The 26,997-nt window shown below is 42.1% G+C and overlaps 1 protein-coding gene across 1 annotated transcript in view; it reads right to left on the bottom strand.

Moving 5' to 3' along the window:
- Positions 1 to 1,195: 1,195 nt before the first annotated feature.
- LOC136709673 (protein arginine N-methyltransferase 8-B) overlaps positions 1,196 to 26,997 on the bottom strand; it is a 30,747-nt gene continuing 4,945 nt past the window's right edge. Inside the window, exons 2-10 of the mRNA XM_066685087.1 lie at positions 25,467 to 25,706; positions 24,371 to 24,526; positions 17,848 to 17,911; positions 17,121 to 17,263; positions 16,443 to 16,530; positions 14,184 to 14,299; positions 11,901 to 12,051; positions 3,448 to 3,569; positions 1,196 to 3,357 (exon numbers count right to left, since the gene is read on the bottom strand). Of these exons, the coding sequence (XP_066541184.1) occupies positions 3,274 to 3,357; positions 3,448 to 3,569; positions 11,901 to 12,051; positions 14,184 to 14,299; positions 16,443 to 16,530; positions 17,121 to 17,263; positions 17,848 to 17,911; positions 24,371 to 24,526; positions 25,467 to 25,706 (1,164 nt within the window). The 3' untranslated portion in view covers positions 1,196 to 3,273. The remainder of the gene's footprint in view (positions 3,358 to 3,447; positions 3,570 to 11,900; positions 12,052 to 14,183; positions 14,300 to 16,442; positions 16,531 to 17,120; positions 17,264 to 17,847; positions 17,912 to 24,370; positions 24,527 to 25,466; positions 25,707 to 26,997) is intronic.

A 26,997-nucleotide genomic window follows, 5' to 3' on the forward strand; every position in this document is an offset into this window, starting at 1 on the left:
TTTCTAAACCACTAACTACCTCAACTTTTACAGACGTGTCCAGGGAAAGTGTGAAGGCTTAAAGAGAAGGTGATAGCTTCAGGTGCAAGTGGGTAGCCAGTCCTACAAGCATACGTTTTGGCTGGTGCCATTTCAGGGTGCCTGCATCTTGGGACGACTGGACTTTCTGCAATACAGGCCATCCTCGACATACCCAAGAGTTCTTTTTGCCTGGGGCAACAACAGATGACAGCAGGGCAGCACTGGGTGTGGAGGTCTGTAATCACCACATGTCCCGAGAAGAAAGGCCCAATCCCTTAGTAAAGCAGAAACTGCAAAGAGATTTTCTGGTTTTTGGGGGTTTTTGTTCATTCATTCATTCATTATCTGTAACCGCTTATCCAGTTCAGTGTCGCGGTGGGTCCAGAGCCTACCTGGAATCATTGGGCACAAGGCGGGAATACACCCTGGGGGGGGGCGCCAGTTCTTCACAGGGCAACACAGACACACACACACACACACACACTCACGTTCACGAACACTTGAGTCGCCAATCCACCTACCAACGTGTGTTTTTGGACTGTGGGAGGAAACCGGAGCACCTGGAGGAAACCCACGCGGACACGGGGAGAACACACCAACTCCTCACAGACAGTCACCTGGAGCGGGAATCAAACCCACAACCTCCAGGCCCCTGGAGCTGTGTGACTGCGACACTACCTGCTGCACCACCGTGCCGCCCTGTTAGTTTATGTGTAGTTCTATTTTGTTGTGCTCTTTGGTTTGAGGCAGGTATGTTTATCCACTTTCCTCATACATTTTGTTCATTTATATCGTCCCCACCCACTGACTGTAAATATGTGCTGGATGGATGTGTAAAAGCTGTCCAGTGAATTACAAATTCAATGTGATGTTCTGTCCATCTTTGTCACAGATGCCACTCGATTCATATCTTTACGGCATGATTTCTCAGTCCCAGCCGAATGCAAATGCCATGCTCAGCACATTTTTGTGTGCTCCTCTAACCCACATTGCAGACCCCACCAGGAGCAGACTAATAAGAAAACTAAAGAATAATAATAATAATAAATAAAATACCAGTGCATGAAGTGAACCGTAAGTAGGTACCACATTTTTATAACATACTGAGTAGAGCTCTTAGCACCTTGTGAAGCCCATCCTTTAAAAGGCAAGTTTAAATATTTATTGACAACATATTTATGAACATATCTGGGATTGAATTTTACACATCTATTAATACATGATGAAAAGCCTTCACATCCTTAAATACTCGCAGAACCTCTTTACGACTAAAGCATGCTTACGAACATCTATATCTTCAGCAGTCCAAAATGATCTGTGTGATAATTATAGGTAAAACACTGTATATTGCTTTTTCACCTTTAAAGCAGAGGTATCCAAACGGGGGAGAACTGCAGGGAGGCACAGGTGAGATGTGAGGTTCCAAAAAAATAAATATTTGAACAGCTCCCATCAAACCTTATTTTCATACTCTGACATTTAACTGTTAACTTGTTTATTTTATTGCTGTAACAATAAATAATAGTCAAACTAGTGTCACATGTAATTTAGCATCATGGAATTTAGGCTGCCTATGGACTCCTCAGTTAGGAAAGAAAAAAGTCCCCACAGCAGAAGCATGTGTTCTGTTTACATGTGCAGAATATATATTAATATTGTGTTGTTAGGCAGTATTTTACCTGGCAAAGGAGGCCCCTGGAGAGAAATAAAAAAAAGTTTGAATACCTCTGCCTTTAAAGCATCAGTGAGGATGTTTCTGAATCAGTTTTTAAATAGCTTTCTTTATATCTGTAGGGCATTTTTGTTTTATGTTTAGCATATTTTATTAGTATTATTAGCGATAGTCTAAGTAAGCAACCTGACATCAGTTTGAGCTTGTCACCCTGATTAGAGCTTTACTGTATGTACTGATGTAGAGTGTAGTGTGTTGTACTGCATGTTTTCCAAATATAAAATCTGACTAGACATTCATTATTCATACAAGATACAGCACTGAGTGAACTACCTAAACTTCTACATGCCTTATTCCACACTACATTGGACACTCTTAAAAGCAGCTAAGTGACTGAAATTAAATTGCTAACTAAATTATAAGACATTTTTATTTATTCAAAAGAAACTAAGGAAAATGCAATAAATATAGAGTTAGTTAAGAGACTGTGGACTAAGTAACTGAGCAAACCTACTTCAAGTGCTGATAAAAAATATGCAGCTAATAAATCTGTTCGTGTACAAGGATAGTTCCCTAGTGCCTCACATTTATTAATTTACGGTCCTCTATCAGCAGTTTACCTTCGTGTAAGTAAAAATACATGGGTATGAATATTAAATGTGCTGGATGGGGTGTGTAGCTGTGTCTTGCTAAAGAACAGACTGTCTTTGGATCATAGTAGGACAAGGGGTCCTTTTACTTGGTGATGATTCAGTAAGAGCAAAGGTGAGGATTGGCAGCTGCTGTCTGACTCTACACACGTTCCCTTTCTCTTTCTAAGCTGTTGGTAGGTAGGTACTAGTTATACTAATTCTAACAAAATAATAAACACACACTAAAGAACAAGACTCATTCACCCTCACAACATATTGCACACTGTCCACAAAATAACACAAACTATCTAAAGAGGAGGAATTCTAGCTATTGCCATGGACTCGTAACCCTTTTCCTATAAGAAATGAAGTTCAATAACTTAGGAGTTCAGCATAGAGGTTTTTATCACTGACTTATGTAATTCATTCTATTATGGTGCAGTAGACTAGTGCTTTGGGTCAATTGAAACATACTACTACTAACATACTTTGCAATAGTTTAGATAAAACTGAACTACAAATAAATCTAGCTACTTGCCCTCTGAAACTTTAAAAGTCACACCCAAAAGCAATTAACTAAAATATTCCACCGAATCTTCATTCCTAATAAAGTAAAACGACTGTAAACTGGCTGTTCACATTCATAAGGACAGTGACATTCTTGAGTTAATAAGGCAATACATTCAAAGATGCCCTCGGAACAGTCGTAGAAATGGTGGACTAGTGCACGCTATTATTGGCGATGGCAAGGCTGCTATTGCTTGGAGAGGCACTCTGCTCCAGAATGTTGGCACAGCTCCCAGAGATAAGCAGAACCATGGCCTGGGTCTTCCGGCCCTCACCTTTAGCGTCAGTGGCTGCTTCTTCCAAAAGGAAAGTGCACCCTGCTCTGCCGTTATACTGGTGGGGCAACTGCCACGCTGGAGCTTTTCAGCCCCTGCTGCATTCTTAACGCATCTTATAGTCATGAGAGATAGCGGCCTCACACAGCTGACCTTTAAAATCCAGCTCAAAAGTGAAGTCCAGATCTCGCTGGAGGAGAGAGAGAAAGGGGAGATAAACAGATTAGTGTTGAAATGTAAAGTGTATTCTGTTATAGAAAACCATGTTTTGAACACTTACTGCATTCTTTTCATTGGGATGCATGGCTACAGTGCCCACAATCTCCTCTCCTCTCTTCACCGTGAGATATTCCTCAAGATAAAAGACTGTCTGTTTCCAGTGAGTGTAGGGGGCATCAGGAGCTATGAAAAATAACATACATACATTTTAGAGTTCAGTCTTTTGATTTATTTGACTATAATTTGTTATAAAACCTCACATTCCATCAACTGGTTTAATTAATGAACTATTTTCACTATAATCTTTAGTGACTTACAGCTGATTATAATTATTATTACCATTACAATCTATAGCTGTTTGTAGGTCGTATGCAGGTAGAATAAATCTGATTTGCCCCTGCTTTTAAAAGCTTTGTAAACTGCATCCTGGGTATTTACATGTGTGGGTCTTTAGACCTATGGAGTCCGGCCGGGCTTAGCCCGAAGGGGATACATGGGTCCACTCTCCCATGGGCCCACCACCTGTGGGAGAGGTAGTAATCCGGGTCTGGTGCATTGTGGATCGGGTGGTGGTCGGGGTCGGGGGCCCTGGCGTTCCGATCCTCGGTTACTGAAACTGGCTTTTGGAACATGGAACGTAACCTCTCTGGTGGGAAAAGAGCCTGAGCTGGTGCGCGAGGTTGAGAGGTACCGACTAGATATAGTTGGGCTCACCTCGACACACAGTATGGGCTCTGGAACCAATCTCCTCGAGAGGGGCTGGATGCTCTTTCACTCTGGAGTTGCCCAGGGTGAGAGGCGTAAGGCAGGTGTGGGCTTACTCATAGCCCCCCGGCTTAGCGCCTGTACGTTGGGGTTTACCCCAGTGAACGAGAGGGTAATTTCCCTGCGCCTTCGGGTTGGGGAAAGGGCTCTGACTGTTGTTTGTGCTTATGCACCGAACAGCAGTTCAGAGTACCATGCCTTCTTGGGGACCCTAGAGGGAGTGCTGGAGAACACTCATTCTGGGGACTCCATTGTTCTGCTGGGGGACTTCAACGCTCACGTGGGTAATGACAGTGAGACCTGGAGGGGCGTGATTGGGAGGAACGGCCCCGCTGATCTGAACCCGAGTGGTGTTCAGTTATTGGATTTCTGTGCTCGTCACAGTTTATCCATTACGAACACCATGTTCGAACATAAGGGTGTCCACAAGTACACCTGGCATCAGGACACCCTAGGCCGCATTTCGATGATCGATTTTATAGTCGTATCATCTGACCTGCGGCCATATGTTCTGGACACTCGGGTGAAGAGAGGAGCTGAGCTGTCAACTGATCACCACCTTGTGGTGTGTTGGATCAGATGGCGGGGGAGGATGCTGGACAGACCTGGCAGGCCCAAACGTGTGTTGAGGGTTTGCTGGGAACGTTTGGCAGAGGAACCTGTCAGAAAGATCTTCAACTCCCACATCCGGCAGAGCTTCGACTGCATCCCGGGGGAGGCTGGTGACATTGAGTCCGAGTGGGCCATGTTCCGGACCTCCATTGTTGAGGCGGCTGAACGGAGCTGTGGCTGCAAGGTTGTCGGTGCCTGTCGGGGTGGCAATCCCCGCACTCGGTGGTGGACACCCCGGGTGAGGGAGGCTGTCAAGCTGAAGAAAGAGTCCTATCGAGCATGGTTGGCTCAGGGGACTCCGGAGGCAGCCGACAGGTACCGAGGAGCCAAGCGGCTCGCAGCCTCGGCGGTCGCTAAGGCAAAAACTCGGGTGTGGGAGGAGTTCGGTGAGAACATGGAAAACAACTTTCGGTCGGCTCCGAGAAGTTTCTGGCAAACCGTCAGGCGACTCAGGAGGGGAAAGCAGTTTTCCACCAACACTGTATATGGTGGGGGTGGGGAGCTGTTGACCTCGACTGGGGACGTCACCAGACGGTGGAAGGAATACTTCGAGGATCTTCTCAATCCCACCAGCACGTCTTCCGTAGAGGAAGCAGAGCTTGGGGACCCCGGGGGGGGGCTCGTCTATCACTGGGGCTGAAGTGGCCAAGGTGGTAGGGAAACTCCTTGGCGGTAGGGCCCCGGGGGTGGATGAGGTTCACCCCGGGTTCCTCAAGGCTCTGGATGTTGTGGGACTGTCCTGGTTGACACGTCTTTGCAACATCGCGTGGACATCGGGGGCAGTGCCTCTGGACTGGCAGACTGGGGTGGTGGTTCCCCTTTTTAAAAAGGGGGATCGGAGGGTGTGTTCCAACTATAGGGGGATCACACTCCTCAGCCTCCCCGGTAAGGTCTATGCGGGGGTACTGGAGAAGAGAGTCCGACCGATAGTTGAACCTCGGATCCAGGAGGAACAATGCGGATTCCGCCCCGGTCGTGGAACACAGGACCAGCTCTTTACCCTCGCTAGGATCCTGGAGGGTGCATGGGAGTTTGCTCAACCAGTCTACATGTGTTTTGTGGATCTGGAGAAGGCATTCGACCGTGTCCCTCGGGGTATTCTGTGGGGGGTGCTCAGGGAGTATGGGGTACTGGGCTCTTTGTTACGAGCTATCCAGTCCCTGTACAAACAGAGCAGGAGTCTGGTTCGTATGGCTGGCAGTAAGTCCGACTGGTTTCCAGTCGGAGTTGGACTCCGTCAGGGCTGCCCGTTGTCACCGGTTCTGTTCACAATTTTTATGGACAGAATTTCTCGGCGTAGCCAAGTGGCGGAGGGTGTCCGGTTTGGTGGTCTCAGGATCCCATGTTTGCTTTTTGCAGATGATGTGGTCTTGTTACCGGTCAATCTACGTCCCAACCCTCACCTATGGTCACGAGCTTTGGGTAGTGACCGAAAGAACGAGATCGCGGGTACAAGCGGCTGAAATGAGTTTTCTCCGCAGGATGTCTGGACTCTCCCTTAGAGACAGGGTTAGGAGCTCGGACATCCGGGAGAGACTCGGAGTGGAGCCGCTGCTCCTCCACGTCGAGAGGAGCCAGTTGAGGTGGTTCGGGCATCTGGTTCGGATGCCTCTTGGACGCCTTCCTGGAGAGGTGTTCCGGGCATGTCCAACGGGGAGGAGGCCCCGGGGCAGACCAAGAACACGCTGGAGAGACTATATGTCTCGACTGGCCTGGGAACGCCTCGGTATACCCCCGGAGGAGCTGGCGTTGGTGGCTGGGGAGAGGGAGGTCTGGGTTTCTTTGCTCCGACTGCTTCCCCCGCGACCCGGACCCGGATAAGCGGTGGATAATGGATGGATGGATGGATGGTCTTTAGAGTAAATGTGGACAGCAGTTTGTACTGATTTACATGTACCTATGTACAGCTATGGTAAAAACTAGCATGACTGCTTGTTATAGTTTGCACCCCCTAAATGTCTTCACCTAAGGATTGTAGCTTGCATTTTTGGCCACTGAAACAAGTGTCCTGGAAGGCCATATTCGGGTAATTTTCCTTCCCAAACTTGTACATGCTCAGGTACATACAGGGGAACATGCAACTCTCCTGGACTCAGACCAAAATCAAAATCAAACATGTTGTAGGTTAATACACTTGCAAAAGTACATAATAGAATACAGTATCATTGATGCAAAGCACTGAATAGTGTGCCATGTAAATTAAATTCTTAAACTTCAGTGAGTGAGAAATTGAGCCAATTCTCTGAGGTACTTCGTATCTAAATAATGTAAAAACAAATAGGACCATGAATGGAATGATGGCAGAAGTAGAATACAGCAGCAGTCAGTAGATGATACATTAGCTCTGTAATTATTCACAATGTAAAATGAACACTGAATTGTATTAATGTACTTAGCCTTCTTTCTCATTATCTTTTCATCAGTCAGTTTACTCGCTGTTCTACAGTTTTACAAATACAATTCTTTATTTATTTATTCTAATTGTATTAACTGTAACTATGAAACAGTTTTTTCTCTGTTGCACTGAAGAGCCCAAGAATGCAGTCATATATAATACTCCTCAAACTCACCCTCTCACTTGAACCTTAATTCACATAAACTGCCTTACTGCTCTATGGACACAGGGTCAGTATCTTTCACTCTGTCTGTGTGTGTAAGCATTTATCTCTGCCAGGTGCTCTCTGCTGATATCGAGCAACGCCACCTGTGAGAGAGGGCTGGTGTTGAGAGACCAAGCTGCAAAGGTCAAGAGAACTTCAATGTGCTCTGAGATCAGAGCAGGCAGTCCAGGACTAACCACGCTCTGATTTAAAAGGTATTGAAAGAGCTAAGTTTAACTTTCATCAATCACAGTGAAGACGTTAAATGAAACCTGATATAATAACATGTCAAACTACCAGAGTACAAACAAAACCATTCTCAAATATGGGAATCGTACTTAAAATAATTGCTGCTTATCCAGTTGAGCGTCGGAGGCCACCCTGAAGGGGGGGGCGCCACTCCTTCACCGGGCCACACACACACACACACACATTCCTTCACACCTATAGACACTTTTGGGTCACCAATCTACCTACCAATGTGTGTTTTTGGACTGTGGGAGGAAACCCACACGGACACAGGGAAAACACACCAAACTCCTCACAGACCGTCACCCGGAGCTGGACTTGAACCCACAACCCCAGAACCCTGGAGCTGTGTGACTGTGACACACCTGCTGCACCACCGTACCGCCCCATATGTATAATCAATGAAGCTGATTATCCTGTAAGAGCAGCACAAATCAAGGTATGGCAAATATATGACAGTCACTTCTCACTGTGGGTGTGTTGGATGTGGGAAAAATTAAAAAGTGTAAAGATCTGAGTGACTGACAAGAGTCAAAACGTTATTCCAAGGTGATTTGGCTCTAAATGGCGAGGCTTGTTGAATGCTCCCTGTCAGCAGTGATATCTACCAAAGCTGGTCTAAGAAATCCAGCCACAACCTGTCCACATGCTGTTAGGCACTGAAGGCTCATCGAAGCGTGAGAAATCCTGAGGCTACCCAACAGAACTGACAGAAAGACCTCAGTTGCACAGGTCACAGAAATGTTTAATAATGGTAATGGGAGGCATGTGTCACAACACAATGAACCACACCCTGTGTATGAAACTGTAGCTTCAGACCAGTCAGAATGGTCAAGCTAATCACTTCCCACATCAAAAAAGGGTCTGAGAGAGAGAGAACTGGACATTGATTTGGGTAAGGGATATATCAGAATGCATGGCGAGAATATAATCAAACAAGCTAAACAGCACATTAGCGAGGTGGCCTCTGTGCTTTGGTTCATCTGTGTATATGCGCATTTCAATTTGAATTGATCTACGGTACATTTTTTATTTAACCAACAGGCTTCATCTGGCTGGAAATCACAGTGAAAAACATCAGTAGGACACTGTGTTACAAATATTCTTGTTCATTTTTAACTATTTATGAGGTGTTATTTTTAAAAAATTCTTACCATAGACCCTTTCACAAATATTTGAAATAATGTTTTAATAGATTTCTCATTGGTCCTGCACTGTAATCAACTATAAATTGAGAGCAGCTAATTCAGTGATAGTCAACTCAGTTACTAGTCAACTGCACGTCTAAAACCAAAGAGTGTACTGTGACCTTCTGGTTCCTGACTGTGGCTGCTCACAAGAACAGAAATGACTACAAAACATGTGCAAGTCTTTTTAAGGTTCCAGCAGCCACAGTGCAATGTAGGGCTGCAAAATTTACCATGGGAATTTACAGGTAATTATGGGAATTAATGGGAATAAAAGACACTCATTGCAAGCACACTTTTGGACCAAATGAATACTTAAAATCAGGTAAGTTTTGACAAGGTTCATATTTTTATTGAAAGTAAGAGCATTGAAACATTTAAGCAACAATTAAATCAAGGTGTCTCACAGTTCCTTGCTGGTAAATTAGAATAGCTTAATTAGCAATTTCATTTAAGAGGCTAGCTTACCAAGGCTAGCAGACTAACAAGAAGTTAGCTTACCAAGGCTAGCATAGGCTAGCTACCTAAATTTTTTGCCTCAATGGGTTTCTGTAACCAAGAATTAACACTTGTTCATTATTTATGTGCATACGGAGGATTCAGAGGTTTAGAAAGAAGCCTGAAACTATTAGGCAAATATACAGAACATGCAGAGGCCAGACTTATCAGAAAATACCTTTATTTGATTTGATGTTAAATCTGACCTATTTTTAAGAAGAAAGAATACTGCTTTGTTTTACATTTAGAATGGCTTTTGTTTTATTTTATTTTATTTATTTATTTATTTATTTATTGAGTGGGTGGGTGGTGGTGGTTGGTGGGGGGGAGGGGGGGTGGTGCAGGAGTTATTTTGATAGTTTTTTTATTTAACTTTTGTTTGTTCAGTGAAAGAATTAAACATTTATTAAATTCTGCTTGCAGTAATGTGTCATTTGTGTTGTTATGCCTTCAGGTCTGCTGTTGACAAAAAATAAAAAACATTGATGATAGAATATGATACAACTCCATTATGAATTATCCAATATTTCCTATTAATTCAAATAAATTCCCAGTGTTTCCAAAATTTCCATGGAAAGTTTACATTTTGGAATATTGCTAAAGTTCCCATGGAAAGTTATTGCAAAGCATAATCAAAACGTACAAAGATGCCCAATCTTTGAAAAATCTTTTTAATCTGGTAGGCAGCAAAAAGTGACCCTTGCGCTTGCCAGAGTGGTAATGTTTGAGGGTGTTTTTCACCCAGTGGGCCAAGCGAACTTGTCAAAGTCAAAGCAAGCATGAAAAAAGAGGACATTAAAATTCTGAAAGAAAAGCATCAGTCATTCTACAGAAAACCATGCCTTGAGGAACACTGGCCTTCAACAAGACAGTGATCTAAAAGACAGCTGGTCAAGAAATGGTTAACAGAAACAAATATCAACATTTCTTAAAGGCCCAGCCTCAGTCCAGCATCATTCTGAGCTAATTGAGAATCAGTAGAACGATTAAAGACCAGTGTGAAGGCAAGGAAGCCTTGTAAACTCTAAGATGTGGAAACTGTCACAGGTCAGTGTAGTGTCATATATTTAAATCTAGTTTCAATGTACACCAATCAGCCATAACGGTAACATTACCTCCTTGTTTTTACACTCACTGTTCATCCTCTTAGCGTCACTGACCAGACAGGAGCACTTTGTTGTTCCATCTGTTGCTGGAGTTTTAAAACCCTCAGTGTCAGTGCAGGACTAAGAATAGAGCACCAAGCAAAAATATCCAGCCAACGGCGTCCTGCTTTTGGTGCCCTCTGTCCACTGATGAAGGACTAGAGGACGACTAACACAAACTGTACAGCAACACGGTCAACTGACGAGCTAATGTCTCTGAGTTATTGGACAGTGTGTAAAACTAGAACGCACTGATGTGTCTGAGTCTCTCGTCCCAATGCAGCACACACTAACACACCTCCATGTCAGTATCACTGCAGCACTGAGAATAATCCACTACCAAAATCAAATCTGCTCTGTGATGGTCCTGTGGGGCTCCTGACCTTAGAAGACCAGGGTGAAAGGGCGCTAACAAAGTATGAAGGGCAACTGTTGGACTGCATTCTGTTAATGACATGACTGATCTGTGTGTGTGTGTGTGTATATATATATATATATATATATATATATATATAAAATTATCATTAGGGAAAGAGATGATATAACAACAACTGCCATGGACTACAACTACAGAAATCAATACCAGTGTCTGGCTTCATTAAGTCCTAAATCATACATTTGACTAGGCCTTTTGTTTCCTCCACTGTCAGAAGACATTAAACCGTATGACATTTAATCAATGGTAAAAAGAGAGGGAGACACTGCAAACTAAACACAAGTCACAGTGCTGTAACTAAATAGTACCACAAGATGGCAGTAATGATTCATTAAAACAGCAGAGTACTGCTTCTTCTGTATTGTTCCTTTTCCAAACAAACTGAAGTAGTTTCTGTGTGTCCCGAGAATGAAAAGTGCCTGTATTACCACACATTTACCACTGAACTGGAACAGCTATAGCTGCACACACTGCAGAGTTTTAAACCTGTCTTACACTCATCATCATGTCATCATCCTTACTGAAATATTAGGCTTTTAGCAACATTTAACTAAAAAAGTCACTTTTGCAAACCTTTACCCAGTAATAACAGTAATCTGATCGTCAATATCAAATAGAAAAATATACACTACAAAAATATATCAAAATAAATCAAGCTTGCATTACACATTCATAAAATGCTCTTTAGAAAAATTTCACAAGATACTGTATCTGATTTACGCTGATATTATTGGGCTTAGATGAACTTGACTGTGAGCAAAAAGTGACTGCATTTATCTTAAAACTTACTGTGATTAGACTATTTACCTTTAAATTCCTTAAAAAAAGTAACAAAATTAGAGCAGAAGAATAAAGGAATAATGAGGAGTGATGCTCTGTAAGAAGCCTAAGAGGTCAAACATGAACCTGAAATAAGTCTTACAACTGAGCCTGAAATCAGAAGCCTTTCAAATGTAGACAAATACTTTTTTAGCTCTTATTAGGTCTCATTATGTAACAGTACATAGGTTAGGGTACGAAACCTGTGGAGAAGCCCGTCTTCTTATGACACTTGGTGAACTCAATGTTGAAATAGGTGACGAGGGCATGGATGTAGTCATTCCTCTGGATCTGCAGACAGAAGGCTGAGGTAAAGGACAGGTCCTCGGGCTTCACTGTGTAGATGTCCACCTCCTGAAGATACAGAACAGCTCTTTCATTCAAACTCAAACACCAAACCTTCTAACCCATGAAGGAATTATTGCAGTGGTTGCATAATATGAGTCATGGGCACTGCAATCGTCCATTTCCATACTATGCTGCTTTAAAAGCTCTTTCTAATTTTGTCTAAAGCATAAATTGTCAGTATGCTAATGATGCATCAATGAGAGGCTGCTTTTACTCAGACCTTGGAGCAGTGCCTGGACCTGAACACAGATGTTTGAGAGAGCTCAATCAAGTCTCATCATCAGCTCACTGCACAGAGCTAATATGTATCTCTCCACCACAAACCTTTCGAAGGAGCAAATCTTGATTGAGAACCAAACAAGAGCCAATCATCAAGCTTCTCCTTCTCTCCTCTGTGACCACATTCTGTTTCCAGGTCAGACTGCAGGCTGCCCTCAGTAACAGTACAAGATATTATTTGCTGTTTCAACATCTCAAACCTTGGAAAGTGCTCTTTTATTTGTTCCTTCGTGAAAGGAGATAATAGTAGTGTTTACACTGTCCACTAATCAGTTCAACTGCCCCCAGTGTTTCAATATGTTCCTTCTGACCTTCAACTCCTTTAAACTGACTTACAGCCTACAGATATACCTACAACATAGTCTTCTCACTGTCTCAGTGGAGGACAATGCGGTCAGGAGTCTAGACTCTGGAATTGACTGTACCCCTAGCTGCAGACAAGGACAAAAAATATATTTAAAAAACATCAACATTCAACTTTGCTGCTATCCATTTAATCCCTATATAGCCAAATATGCGGGTACAAGTTCGTTTTCTGAAATTAAGGGTATTAATAAGGAGATTGCCTCCACTGTGCTGCCAGCTTAGTTATAGACTAAGGACTACAAGATTTGTTTGAGTTATTCTACTGCATTCAGCCACAGGAGCATTAGTGAGGTCAGGAATGTGAGATGGTGAGTCCTGGATCATGAACCCCTTCCAATTCATTCAAAAGGTATTGAATTAAACTCCATATCCCCAGAGAAGACAGTGCCTCTGCTCCACAGTCCAATGCCAAGGGGATTTACTTAAGCTCATGTTTATTCTTAGAGACATGCAGTGACACTGACATGGCGGTGGTGTGTTATTGTGTGTTGTGATGGTATGAATGGATCAGACACAACAGTGTTGCTAGAGTTGTTTAACCCCTCAGTGTCACTGCTAGACTGAGAATAGTCCACCAAACAAAAAGATGCAGCCAACAGTGTCCTGTGGGTGGCGTCCATTCACTGCTGATGAAAGACTAGAGGAAGACCAACACAAACTGTGCATCAAAAGATGAGCTACTGTCTCTGACTTTACATCTACAAGGTGGACCAATGAGGTAGGTGTGTCTAACAGAGCGGACAGTGAGTGGATACAGTGTTTCAAAACTCCAGCAGCACTGCTGTGTCGGATTCCACTAGTTCCAGGACAACACGCACTAACACACCACCACCAGCACCATATCAATGTCACTGCAGTGCTGAGAAGAATCCGTCACCCAAATCCCAACTGCTCTTTGATGGTCCTGTGGGGGTCCTGACCAGTGAAGAATGGAGTGAATCTGGGCAAACAAATTTTACAGAGCTGTGGAGCTGAGAGAATGGGCATTGAGGGCCAAAACATGGAGGTGATAATAATGTTATGGCTGATTAGTGTATACAAGGTGTGTGTGTGTGTGTGTGCGCGCAGAATTAAAGGTCCAACTTGAAGCTGGAATTCCCTAATTTATACGGAGGAGCTACATTCTGTGGTGTTGGGTTCATCTGATAATATACAAAAAAAAATACTCTTACAATTTATACACATTTGTATGCTGCTCAAAATCCCTGTGAGGTTTCATGACACACTATGCATTCAAATGAACCTGATCAAGCCAATCACATTCTCTCTCAGCCCATTATCAAACACTCTATTGTGAAATGAGATTTCATTTTGATGGATCATTATACAACAGTCATGCCTCGTTAGTGAACTAATGATTAGTCAAAACACTGTAATGCATGGCTTTTTTTTTTAGTACAGTGAGCATGTGCAAACTATCTAACACTTTAACTTTATACACAAACACACACCCAGATAGAATATTAATGAATGAAAAGTGAAGGGAACCTTACTTTGATGAGGCAAGAGTTGGTCACCACTTGCTTTGGGTCCACTATGTCCACCAGTGGCTCTTTCATTGCTACATTTCTGATGCAGGTCATGTCAAAGCCATATACATTCTCCCACCCTACAGACACATAAACACATACACACTGCTGTGATTCACTGTAAGTCACAGAAGTTGTTTAATCTCTTCCAGTCTCGGTTCAGTGCTTCAGTCAGCATCAGTGGCAGAGACAGAATATTGAATCATTTCAAGGTACCTCTGTTTTAACAAGTTGTGTACTTTGCGGCGTGATTAAAATCCCACAAAAGCTCACAAATCAAATGAGCTATTGCTCTAAGGATTATACTGATTTAAAATCCATGTCTAAATTATTCTTATTAATGAATGAAGCTTACAAAAAGGTGATTAAACATGATGGAAAAATCTGTATTTCAATCAAAGCTTTTCAGTTGCTTGTTTTTTCACGTGACACAGCAAACTGTGAGCCATAGAGTCTGGAGTCTATAGCAGAAATGAAAGATGTTTTTAATCAAAATTGAAGTTTGAAAGAGTATAATATTCAAATCAAATGTGTTACAATTCTGATTCTAGCTGGCATTATCAAGTAAAATGTCCTAACAAGGGTGGCACGGTGGTGCAGCAGGTAGTGTCGAAGTCACACAGCTCCAGCTCCAGGTTGTGGGTTCGATTCCCGCTCCAGGTGACTGTCTGTGAGGAGTTGGTGTGTTCTCCCTGTGTCCGCGTGGGTTTCCTCCAGGTGCTCCGGTTTCCTCCCACAGTCCAAAAACACACGTTGGCGACTCAAAAGTGTCCGTAGGTGTGAGTGAATGTATGTGTGTTGCCCTATGAAGGACTGGTGCCCCCTCCAGGGTGTATTCCTGCCTTGCATCCAATGATTCCAGGTAGGCTCTGGACCCACCGCGACCCTGAACTGGTTAAGCGGTTACAGATAATGAATGAATGAAGACAAGTCAGATGAAACCAAACGCTGTGCTGTGTACATGACAAGAGCCACAACTGAATGGCGCTCTACTATTCCATGTATAAAATTAAAGCCAGATCTTCTTAGTCTTCTAGGTTATAAAACATGCCTTTGCCTTCATTCATAGAAACAACTGCAATTTAAATCAGATTTGTAAAATGTGTAAGAAAAATTGCAATTACATATTATCCACAAATCACACTGACCTAGTCTATTGTACAGCACCAATACGGTTAAACAACAATTTCTCTTGCATGGTCTTGTCCATTTTAGTCCACTCCTTCACAAATTGGGTGCACATTTCAGCTTTTGACTTGGACCTGGTGTAGAGGTCTAATGATCTTGCTTGTCAGTCATATCATCCCAGTCTGTCTGCTGAATTAGTCACATACCGACACCTTACAAATGTCATCCCGCAATGCGGTTTTGTTCTAATTTAAGATGAAGCGCAAAGTTAGTTGAAGAGTGGGCTAGAATTGACAGGAGATGAGGTTGTTATTTGGGCAAAATGATGCATAATCAAGTTACAGAAGAAGTGATGAATGTGACTACTGTTTTTGTCCTAGGTGTCTGCGGTATAATAGGAGTATAACTGAGTTAAAAGTCAAGAAAAGAATAATATCTATAAAGCACTATAATTTATATTATGGCTTACATTGCATGAGAGGTACACCACCGATCAATGCATAAACATAATGTGTCTGAAAGATATTGATTCCTAATATTTGACTCACCCTGTACTAATGAACCAGGAGGGTACATAATATATATATATATATATATATATATATATATATAATAAACTATATTAAAGTGTACAGCATAATGTCTTATAGGTCCACACTACAATATATTGTGTGCAAGTGAGTATGTCTTATTCTTTTTTTTTTCTGTCTTACACAGGGGACAGACTCTCTGTTAAAAGCCTGTGTGATTTATCCCAGTGTTCCTGGCCTGTGTCTCTCTTGTGACAAAACACCAAACGCTACTATTTTCTGCTTGTCCCATCACTGACAAGGCGTTACAACTTGGAGTCTGTTATGAGAAGGTGGGTATGTGTGTATGTGTGTGTGTTTGTGTGTTTACAAAGTGTAGAGGGCAATCTGCCCCTGAGCAGCAGCTTTAGAGAGCAGTGTTGCTCAGATGCGATGTTTGATGACTCTACTGTAATATCGATCATTACACAGCCTGCAGCACTGTGGCTGTGAAATGAAGCTGTGTCAAATGCTCTCTCCGTCTTCCTCATTTCTCTAGTGAGCGTGTGTGTGGGTACACACTCACAGTGGATTTTGAAGTCCTTGTACTGCCTGTCCTCGATGGCTACAATATAGAGAGCGGCACGGTCTGGAAACATCAGGCCACCGGGTTTCTGTAAAAAGAATGTAGTTTATATATAAAGTATTTAGTACTGAATAATTGTCTGAATAAATGTCTTATGCACAGCAAGAAAATTATTAGTGCATTGCTTAAGTGTGTTGCTTGTAAAAACACATAATATAGACAATTCTACAGGAAAAAGTGAGAAGATCTTTTTTCAAAGTTATTGCTATTTTGTTCAGTGTTTAAAATGACACAGGCTGGTTTTCTTCTCGCTACAACTCAGAAATGTCATGGATTTGGTCAATTCCACCACTAGAATAACTTAATTAACTATCGAACAAAACAACAAAATATTGGGTGCTACCTCCAAATAAATATCTAACTGAAGGATAGGTCTGAAAATGGCTCACAATGACAGACGTAAAGGACACATGTAAATTATTAATATTTATTAAGGGTACTAACATTAAAGATGACTTGTAATTTTATAGACATCATATTTTCACCCAAGGTGGGATATAGTTATATACACTCTGTTCTCTTTTGCTGAATAATCTAATGCATGGGAGTCTAAAGCAACATGTGATCAGAAATATTTACACAGCAGTATACACAACCCACACACATACGTATACTGACCAGCCACTTGTCTCTGGCATAGATGACAGTGTTGAGCATAGACTCATAGAAAAGGCAGTATCCCATCCATTCTGAGATAATGATATCCACCTGGTCCACTGGCAGCTCAGTCTCCTCTACCTTCCCTTTAAAGATGGTGATAACTGCAACATACAGCAGTAATTTAGATGTGAATTATGCTAATCACAACATCAAACTATATATCAAAGCATAGAAACACTGGATGTGTGTGTGTGTGTGTGTATGTGTGGATCAGCTGTATCCCTGTCCTTTTTGCAGTTCAGCTTTTGATCAGCTTCCATGGGGAGTTATTGAATTCAGTTTGGCTGGTAATGGAACACTTTGTCAGCAAGAAATATGAAGCCCCTAGTCCCTTTCCCCACTCATCCTGGTCTGCTACAGGGATTCTTGCTTGGTTGAATGTAAGTCTTTAGATATCTCCTCAATTACCACACAAATCAGTTTCTCATTTTATGCTTGTTTGCCAAGATGAATAGTGCATGTCATGGTTGTTTCAGGTTTTGTAGTGGTATGAATTTGAGTTGCTGTGAGTCTCTATGCAATTTGAATACTATCCTGAACTTGAGAATGAGATCCTCAGGAAAAAGTCTAAAGATATCAGGGTTGAGTTTGAGCGGACTGAGTGTTACTCTTCTTTTCACATCACATTTGATAAAGTTCATCTCATTCTATAGCATATTCTCTATGAAATTCTTTGAGCTCTTACCACTGTCCAGGTGATTGGCTTTGATGATTTTCTCAGAGTACTCCGATATACTAGAACATTCAATCTGAAACAACAATAAAAGCAAAAAGAACAATAACAGCCTATCAGTAGTCACACATATGCCTGCATGTTATATAATGTAATCAAGTCATTTTTGAATAATATAAAGTGTTTTATATAAATGTATGAATAAATATTATTTTAAAAGGAGCAATATATTGTAATATATTTACTGTACCGTGTGTGTTATTATAGGTTAAAGAAACAGGCCAAGTTAAAGCACTGGTGTCTCTGAAGCCATTACATTCTTTTTGAGAGCTTTCCATTCTGAAGCAGAGCTTTGGCCTGAGATCCCACCCTCTGTCCAATCAAATTACAGGCCAAACCCACCATGTGGCCAGGTTCACCCAAACACAAACATGGTGTCCTTCAGCCATGAAGGGACAAAGCTAACAATAATTATAATCATACACAAGATAAGATGTAAGATATCCTAGAGCTTCATATAGGGCTCCCCCCACTCTCTTCCTACCAGCAGCAAGTACCCTAACCACCCACTTTATCACTAGCTCTTCACAGGAGTCATCATGTAGGCACATCCCCTCGTCAGTTTTCGGGATCAGAAGTCGGGATCCCAAACCCACCCCCCTCCAAGCCAGCTTTACAGTCCTACCTTATCCTTACGTATCAACAACCATAAATCCACCCTGGCCTCCCTGGTGACTAAGGCTGTACCTAGCCCCACTGGCACCGGTAACACATGCTCAGTGCCACCAGTTCCATATGATCTTTATGTGCTAAATCTCCAACCACCACAACAGCATACAGGGCATTTCTCCAACTAGTCTGTGTTCTCCTTATCCACAATCACTGACTAGACTTTTCAGCTGTTTCTGTTCCGTCACAGCTGCCCTTAGTTTCTGAACTGCGCCATCAGGGATGTGGCCGATTTGACTACAAATCCCCTAACACTGGTCTAACATGTGCCTGCCACCCAGGTTTCCGCACCTCACCTCCATTTACTTTCAGAGTACATCACCTGTACTCTGGCCTCAGCGTAGTTAATGCAATGTACTCTGGGACGTGAAGGTTTTTTTTTTACCTACGTCCACCAGCAATTTCCAATCTCGTGCTTTGCCCCATCTACCAATATTTATAGTCTGTGTACACTCTCAAATACGTTCACCCTCACACACAAACCTAATCACATTATTACTACAACCACTCATTAATGCATTTACTTCTAAGCGTTTGCTGTCCAACAAACATGCTAAAACACTTAGCACCTGATTATGTCTCCATGTATACCTCTCCTCCGACAAACTTACCTTACAACCTGATAGAATATGCTTCAGCGTGCCAACCCCTGTACATAATCTACAACTAGGGTTTTCACCCACTGTCCAAGATTTTGTGGAGTTGGAAGGACATCACAAGTTGCTCTGAGCAAAAACCTAATAGGATTTGCCTCCATCACTCACAATTCTTGCCAAGTGATTTTCCACTTCTAAACAATCTCCCAGCCTTGTTTTGCCTGTGACGCTGCTGTTGCACACCGTGCCTCCTCTTCCTGATCGCAAATATATCTAGTCAACTTTTGCCTTCTCTCTGGTTATGTGGCCTTACTAAACGCTTTCCACGAATCACCTGACCCAAGAGCCACTCTTCTGCATTGCACTTGGCCAATCACATCCCTTAGTTTTAATGAGCTCCTGGCTACCTGCACTGCCACTCATGGGTTCCATTTCCTTCCTGCTTTTGTGACTGGTGTTGCTGCTTTAATCACTGCATCTTTCCATCCTGACCAAATCATCTCACAACTCACCTTTGCACATTTAAATTGCTCAACTAAATTCCAGTACCCCTCTCCCATACCATGACACACTACTTAAACACTGTGGCACCCCTAGTCACTTCTTTATAGCCTTGTTCATAACCCTTTCCATCCTCTCTACTTCTGTGATCATAAACATCATAAACTGTCAACGCCCACCTAATACAAGGCAGTAAGCCAAACTGCAGACACCACAATTTCAACTTCCCTGGCAGACATGATCTATCAATGCTATTAATGGCCTTCAACAATTCAGCCTTTAATCCTACTATTTGATCTGTATCATTTAGTGCTGCGCTATACCATCTACTTAAACTCTTCACTGGTCTCTCCAGTACTGTAGGAATCATCTCTCCTTCCATACAAAAATGTTCCTGTACAAGTATTCTTTGACGATCGACAGACTTCTAGACTTGCTTGGTTTAACTTTCAGCCTAGCTAACAATTAGATTAGCATTTAACTTCCTCAGCAACCGAAGTGTGCAAGGCACAGTAATCGTCAGGGTCGTCATATCGTCCATGTAAGCCCTGATTGGGGGAAGCTGAGTACCATCATGCAACCTCTCCCTGCCTGCGACTCACTTAGACAGAGATAATGTTAGATTTTATGAGACTTAAAAAGCCTCAGTGCACTTCTAAAAATCTCCATGACCAGAGGCATAAAATGAAAGAAATTCCTGGTCATGTATTTGAAAAATGGCAGCAGTTTAAAAGCAGCAAGACTTTAAGAAAAATCCAGATTGGGCTAATTTTGTCCTGAACAGGTAACAGCAAGTGATTTCCAAATAAAAATACAGAAGTACAGATGCCTATAGACTAAATGTTAAACTCCATAGTTTAATAGTTAGTTTTAAGGTGTATAATTGATTATATATATATATATATATATATATATATATATATATAATCAAAGTCTTAAAACTCTTGCTGCACTCGTTTGTGTAGGTTTGATTTTCCTCAAACTGGAAACCTCGTTGAGCTTCATGTCAAGGACAGGGGAAGAGAACCTGCATTATCGACCTATTTTAAATGCTTGGTGTCAGTATTACAGATTGCTCCTTTAAAAGCAAAAGAAAAATTTAAACTTTAAAAGTTTTTGCTCCAAACTGTGCAGTCCCCTTCATAATTACTAATTCATTTTCTCCTCCATTCTCCATTCATTCTCCCTCAGCTGGGAAATGTCACTGTGACAGAGATAAATACAGCCACTCAAGAAACTCCTTGGTTTGAGTGGCTGAAACAGGCAACAATATTGTTGTTTCCTCTCCTCACTCTCCAGTCCCTCTTTGCGTATGGCACTTCAATTGCCAAGTCCCACTCTGTTCATAGAATGGGCCATGGGCACTCACCTCTGCATTTAACACTGCCTAGGGTCAAATCTGGGTCTGGGTTCAAGCACATTGCAAGGAAAAGTGCAAAAGAGAATGCTGCACCTGAGCTATCATATATTACTATCCTGATATATATAATGTCATTCTGAGAGAGCAGCAAGGTGGCAATAAGCAAGTACAAATTTGGGCAATAGATGACCTTTCAGTGTCTACATGTCTAAATCTAACACAGAATTTGCTAGAATCTTTGTAAACTTTTAAAAATTATTTTTAGCCTTAAACACGAAGACACGGCAAGGTCATCCATTGTCCTTATTCGTACTTGCATACTGTGTACCCAAAAGAGTCATCTTAACCTAATTAGAAAACAATCACAGTTTTAGGTTCCCTAGAGTTTTTCACACTGCTCTATTCCTAAAGAAAGAAAGTGAGAGAGAGAGACAGAGAGAGAGAGAGAGAGAGAGAGAGATTCAGATTCAGTGTGTGTCAGGATTTTTCTCGTATATAAGCTACTGATTCCCAGGCAGCTGTTCTCTCTGCCTCTCCTTCGTTCTCTCTCTATTTCCCTTGTGTTTCAGTGAGACTTCGTTAGTGTCCACAGCCGTCCCCATCAACCTTGTGTTTTCCACACACAGCTAGACAGCTCTTCTCCCTCGTGAAATCCTCAGCGCATGTGGGCTGCTCTCGCATTGCTCTCAGAGAAGAGAGTAATGCAGGCTGATTTCACTGGAGGACACCTGAACTATAATCAGCTGCTGCCTCTGTCAGCACATTTCCCCTCACTAAAGACAAGAAGGGTTTGATATACATGATCAAAGCAAAGCACTGGCACGCTGGGGTCTTAACTGAGTGACATGATCATGAAAGACACAGCACTGTTTATATATATATATATATATGATTGAGCGATAAATGCTTGTTAAAATTAGTTTCTTTTTGCCCTAGTCTCTTCCTACCTATTCTCTATCCACTTTTCATTTTTCTGTCCATTTTACACTCTTCCTCTTCCCCTCTCTTCTGTTTCTCTTGTTTCACCCTTTCCGATTTTCTGTTCCCTGACTGTCTCGCTGTCTCTCTCTCTCACTTACACACACACACACACACACACAAGCACACACATACATAGTCATGCATTCACCTTCTCAATTTTCCTGTTATATAAAATGCTGATGAAGCGGTTGTGGGATTAATGACTGGCTGTGCACCATCCATTACAGATGGTTCAATAGTGTGAACAGGTCTTGATGAGACAGTGATTATGGCAATGTTATATCTCAGTAACAGTCATTTCTGCATTTGACTTGAATAAGGCAGTATCACAAATCAGAGTGGGCCATCGGCCCAGGCTGTATTTAGTCGAGCAATGCAGGCATTATAGTGAGAGAAAGCGTGGTGGCCCCACACACTGAGCTCTTTGGCATTTAGCTCTACTGAGGCCTTTCGAGGGAATGCTGATTACCTGCAGAACTGCATCACCGCAGCAGAGTGCAAATCAGATAGAGTCGGCTAGAGCTTACACATGGCACAGCCCCAAAAAACAATGCCACTGCTCATACGCACCTAATGAAAACTGGAGGTGTCAGGAACACGTGGCTAGACGCACACCCACAAAGGCACAACACACATACTAACTAGGAGTATGTATTGTAACGTGTTATGTCCAGAGTGGTGCAGATGTGTGTAGCCCTATCCTGGCCAGGTTCTGTTTTGTTCTTTCTCTCTTTACTGTCTTTCTACCAGGGCCAGCTGATTGCAGAGGCCATTGATTGGACTTGACCACAAGACTTCTTGTTTTGTCAGCTGAACACAGGATTGGCCATGCCTGGATGATGGGGCTTTAGAAGCAACCATGGTGCATTGCGGCGTGTCCCATGGTGTTGCCTGTCACCATGTGGCCCGTGACAGATCAGCTGACGCTGGTAGAAAGACAGTAAAGTGAGAAAGAATAAAACAAAACCTGACCAGGATAGGGCTACACCCAACTGCACAGCTCTGAACGTAACAAAAAAAATTCGACCTAGCATCTCTTTGAGAATGTTTTAGTCATTGCTTCCCTTGATCCTTCAAATTAACAGTTATTATATCAGCAATCTAACATTTTTGTAGTGACATTGCCATGCTGCTGAATCTCTAAACGTGTTTCTGCTGACCTGCGGAAGAGTGTTTTTAAACAGTGGTTTTTAGTTTTGATCGACGCTGTCAGTTTCTCCTCTTTTAGCCAATGATTCAGTATAGTCCTTGACCGGTAATTTTCAGGTGGCCAAACGACAATACATCCCTTATTTTGGTGTTTTTTTTAACACTCGGTTATTTCAAAATAATTAATAATAATTAATAATTAATATAATACTGTTAAAGTTAAAAACTATTGTTCATTTTTTGTCAATCTTAATGACTGTAGTACTTTAACATGTCACCTAGCACGTTGCTATATTATATTATATATATATAGATATATATATATATTATTATATCATGACATTTAAAAAGATGGTAATCATACAGTTTTCATTGGGTTTTATCCATTCATTATCTGTAACTGCTTATCCAGTTCAGGGTCACAGTGGGTCCAGAGCCTACCTGGAATCATTGGGCACAAGGCAGGAACACACCCTGGAGGGGGCGCCAGTCCTTCACAGGGCAACACACACACACACACATTCCCACCTACGGACACTTGAGCCACCAATCCACCTACCAACGTGTGTTTTTGGACTGTGGGAGGAAACAGGAGCACCCAGAGGAAACCCACACGGACACGGGGAGAACACACCAACTCCTCACAGACAGTCACCCGGAGCGGGACTGGAGGTGTGTGACTGCGACACTACCTGCTGCACCACCGTGCCACCCATCTGGGTTTTATGTTGTAACATAATCACAACAACAGGTAGCAGTGCCATTGGACAGGATAGGTTTCTCTTTATACATCATTGCCCATTCCTTTAAAGTCCTGCTTGTAAATACAGTGAATATAATGAACATGACATGAAAATCAGCCCTGTGTGTGTCAGTCAGAACCTCCCAAGTGCCAATTACTCCTTCCTCAAAATAGTGTGAGCACCATTACAGTATCAAAACTAATCATTTCTTGTTCATCAACTCTAACAACCACAGCAGTGCCCACTGAGGGACAATACACACAGGAGTAGGGGGAGATGGAAATGTGATTTAAAAAAAAAATACAAAACTAACTTACAGGAATGAAGTGAAAACCCTGCCTTTAAACTACAGAAACCACAAAGCTGGAGATTTCAGCACTCATTCTCCAGAGCAGAACAGCCATGCGTAATGTTATTTTGGGAACAGAACAGTTCTGTTGAGCACCAGGCAGACGGAGGTGGGCTAGCCTTCTTACCCCGTACACGTGCTTGGCTCCAGCCTTGGCAGCAAACATGGAGAGGATGCCAGTGCCACTCCCCACGTCCAGCACAATTTTGTCCTTGAAGACATGTTTGTTATGGTACATGGAGTTCCTATAGGTCAGCGTCCTCACCTCGTCCTTCAGCATCTCCTACAATGTGACACAGTGGAGATAGTAATCAATCCCATGCAACAAGACTAGAGAAGCAAAAAGAACAAAATGAAGGTGATACGTTTTATAGTAATTCAACACAGCAGCAGCATATTGTTGCTGACATTTAACCTCATAACTCCATTTAATGTGATCTGAAAAGGCCAGCTTCCTGTTACATTGACTGAACTTTTCATGGTCTACAATTTTCTATTATAATTGGCCAAAATATATGAAATGCAGACATATATCTGATTTTATATTTGTAAGCCATTATACACTATCTCTCAGACAGGTTTCAAACCTTGAAGAATGAGCAAAACTGTTGCTATAATACTGTCCCTTCAGATCTTTACTGTTGCTTTCTCTCCCTGTGTTATAAAAAGCTCATGTTCACATTGAGGAAATGAGATAAAGGGGATAGGGAAAAAAACACCTGACCTATATACTAAAAATGAGACTGAACAAAATTCATCTCAGATAGATCTCGGCTGAATCCCAGAGCTCACACCCACCTTCAAACCCAATGACCCCATTCCCTCCCCCTCTGTGACTGCCATTCTTTAATTCTCCTTCTCTGTATTCATCTGCATTATGTTAATCTTGTCAGGATCGAGGTGTCCAGTTAGAGTTGGGTCATATTCTTTTTCACATTTGCTTTTATAGACATTCCTGTAGACTTTTAGTACATTCATTTTTCTCTAACTGCTTCATCCTGTTCAGGGGCACAGTGGACCCACAATGGAACACATTGTCCATCACAGGACATCACCCACTTAAGTTCAAACCTCAAATAATTTAAGAACCCTTGGCATTTTCTCAAAACAAAAGTAACATTGTCCCTCATGCCTTCTGACGTTGCCACGGTAACATCATCCATTAACCCAAGCTTAACCACCTAGTGAAGTGAAGTTCATCTTTGTTTGATAACTTGTCTTACCTCATGGATGCCAAAGTGGGCGTAGGAGTCAAAGTAATAGTCTCTGGAGGTCATCTCTTCAGGGTTGAGAAACTTGGCCATCTTGCCACGTCCGGGGCAGCTAGGTAGGCTTGCTGCATGGGGTGTGTGTGGCGTGTGTGAGACATGTGAGGGCCGTGGAGCATGATGGACTGAGGGCACTGGTTTAGGAAGAGGAGACGGCTGCACTGACTGAGACTGGGCCGCACTCAGGGGCTGCTGCTGTTAGAGTCAAAAAAGGGATGAGAATGGAAAAGCGAAAGGCAGAGAGAAAAGGGGGCGGGGATTACTGCACTGTTCAGTCCATATTTACTGGAACACACTAAAGGTGTCTTTAGTGCCCCAGATATAATGTCCTAAATAACGTTTTCTTCACTCTTTTAATATTCAATACCCATCAAAATCGATGGTCTCTCTTGTAAACAGAAGAAAAAAGATCAATGTCAGAATGTCTTTATTTCACACATAAAAAGTTAATCTATTTTTTATATATATTAAATATTAAATATATCAAGTAGAATAACAGAGACAAAACAACAGATCAAATGGAACCATGGAACAGGAGCCATAAAAGACGAATAAATGTGTAATTAATTGTAGGGCATGGCAAAAACTACTGTTCTTAAAAAAATAACTTCCATGTGCATGTACAACTGCTACAGATGCATATAGTAAAGAGTGGGGTTGTAAGCCTTATGTATTACTGTAAGGTTTTATCTGTATGGCATGAACATTGGAGCCATATGAACATATCTTTTTAACAATATCCACAGAAAGGAACTGGCTGATAGAAAGGGACAAAAAAAACGTTATTTTTCAAGAAGAAAAATCACCTAAAGCTTGTAACACACAGATATCAGGTGCAAGGCAGAAGAATCAGGACTGTGTGGAGTTTCAGGAGAGGTACACTAACAAGAAGGTGAACGAGGTTACAAAGAAAGCAGCTGGTCAAAGGAGAAAAACATACGGACAGTCTCTGTGGCTCAGATTAACACATATTCCTGGAGAGTGAGAGAGACAGACTCTGCTCTCTCACTGTGATAATACAGCTGATTACAGCAGACAAGCTTGTCATGTACTACATTATGTAGCTGTTCTGCAGGAGTTCATAAGTACCTGTTCCTATGATGCATGTACTCTTAACTTCAATTCCCATTCCTAATCTTCAAAGGGACAAATTACACCCGTTTCCAAAGGGTTAACACAGTTCCCTGAGGGTCTTAAAGTCTGTAACGCTTTGTTGCAAATTCCACATGGATCAAACCACACAGCACCATTCTCCCCGTCAAACCACAACAGCACCTGTTACTTTAATTGAGAATAAGCCACTGATTTCCCCATCCCCAGTGCTCAGCAGTGAGAATAGAGTGAGCAGAAGCTCTGGTTCTTGGCCTGGTTTCGCTTTGATCAATGTTTTCTCCCTTTTCACCATATTTTGTCATTTCTCTGTGCTTGTTTTGTCTGATTTACTCAATTGAACATGATTTTTCTGCTCTCACATGACTGTGATAAG

Source organism: Hoplias malabaricus, chromosome 11 (assembly GCF_029633855.1).
Source record: "Hoplias malabaricus isolate fHopMal1 chromosome 11, fHopMal1.hap1, whole genome shotgun sequence".
Classification (NCBI taxonomy): Eukaryota; Metazoa; Chordata; class Actinopteri; order Characiformes; family Erythrinidae; genus Hoplias; species Hoplias malabaricus.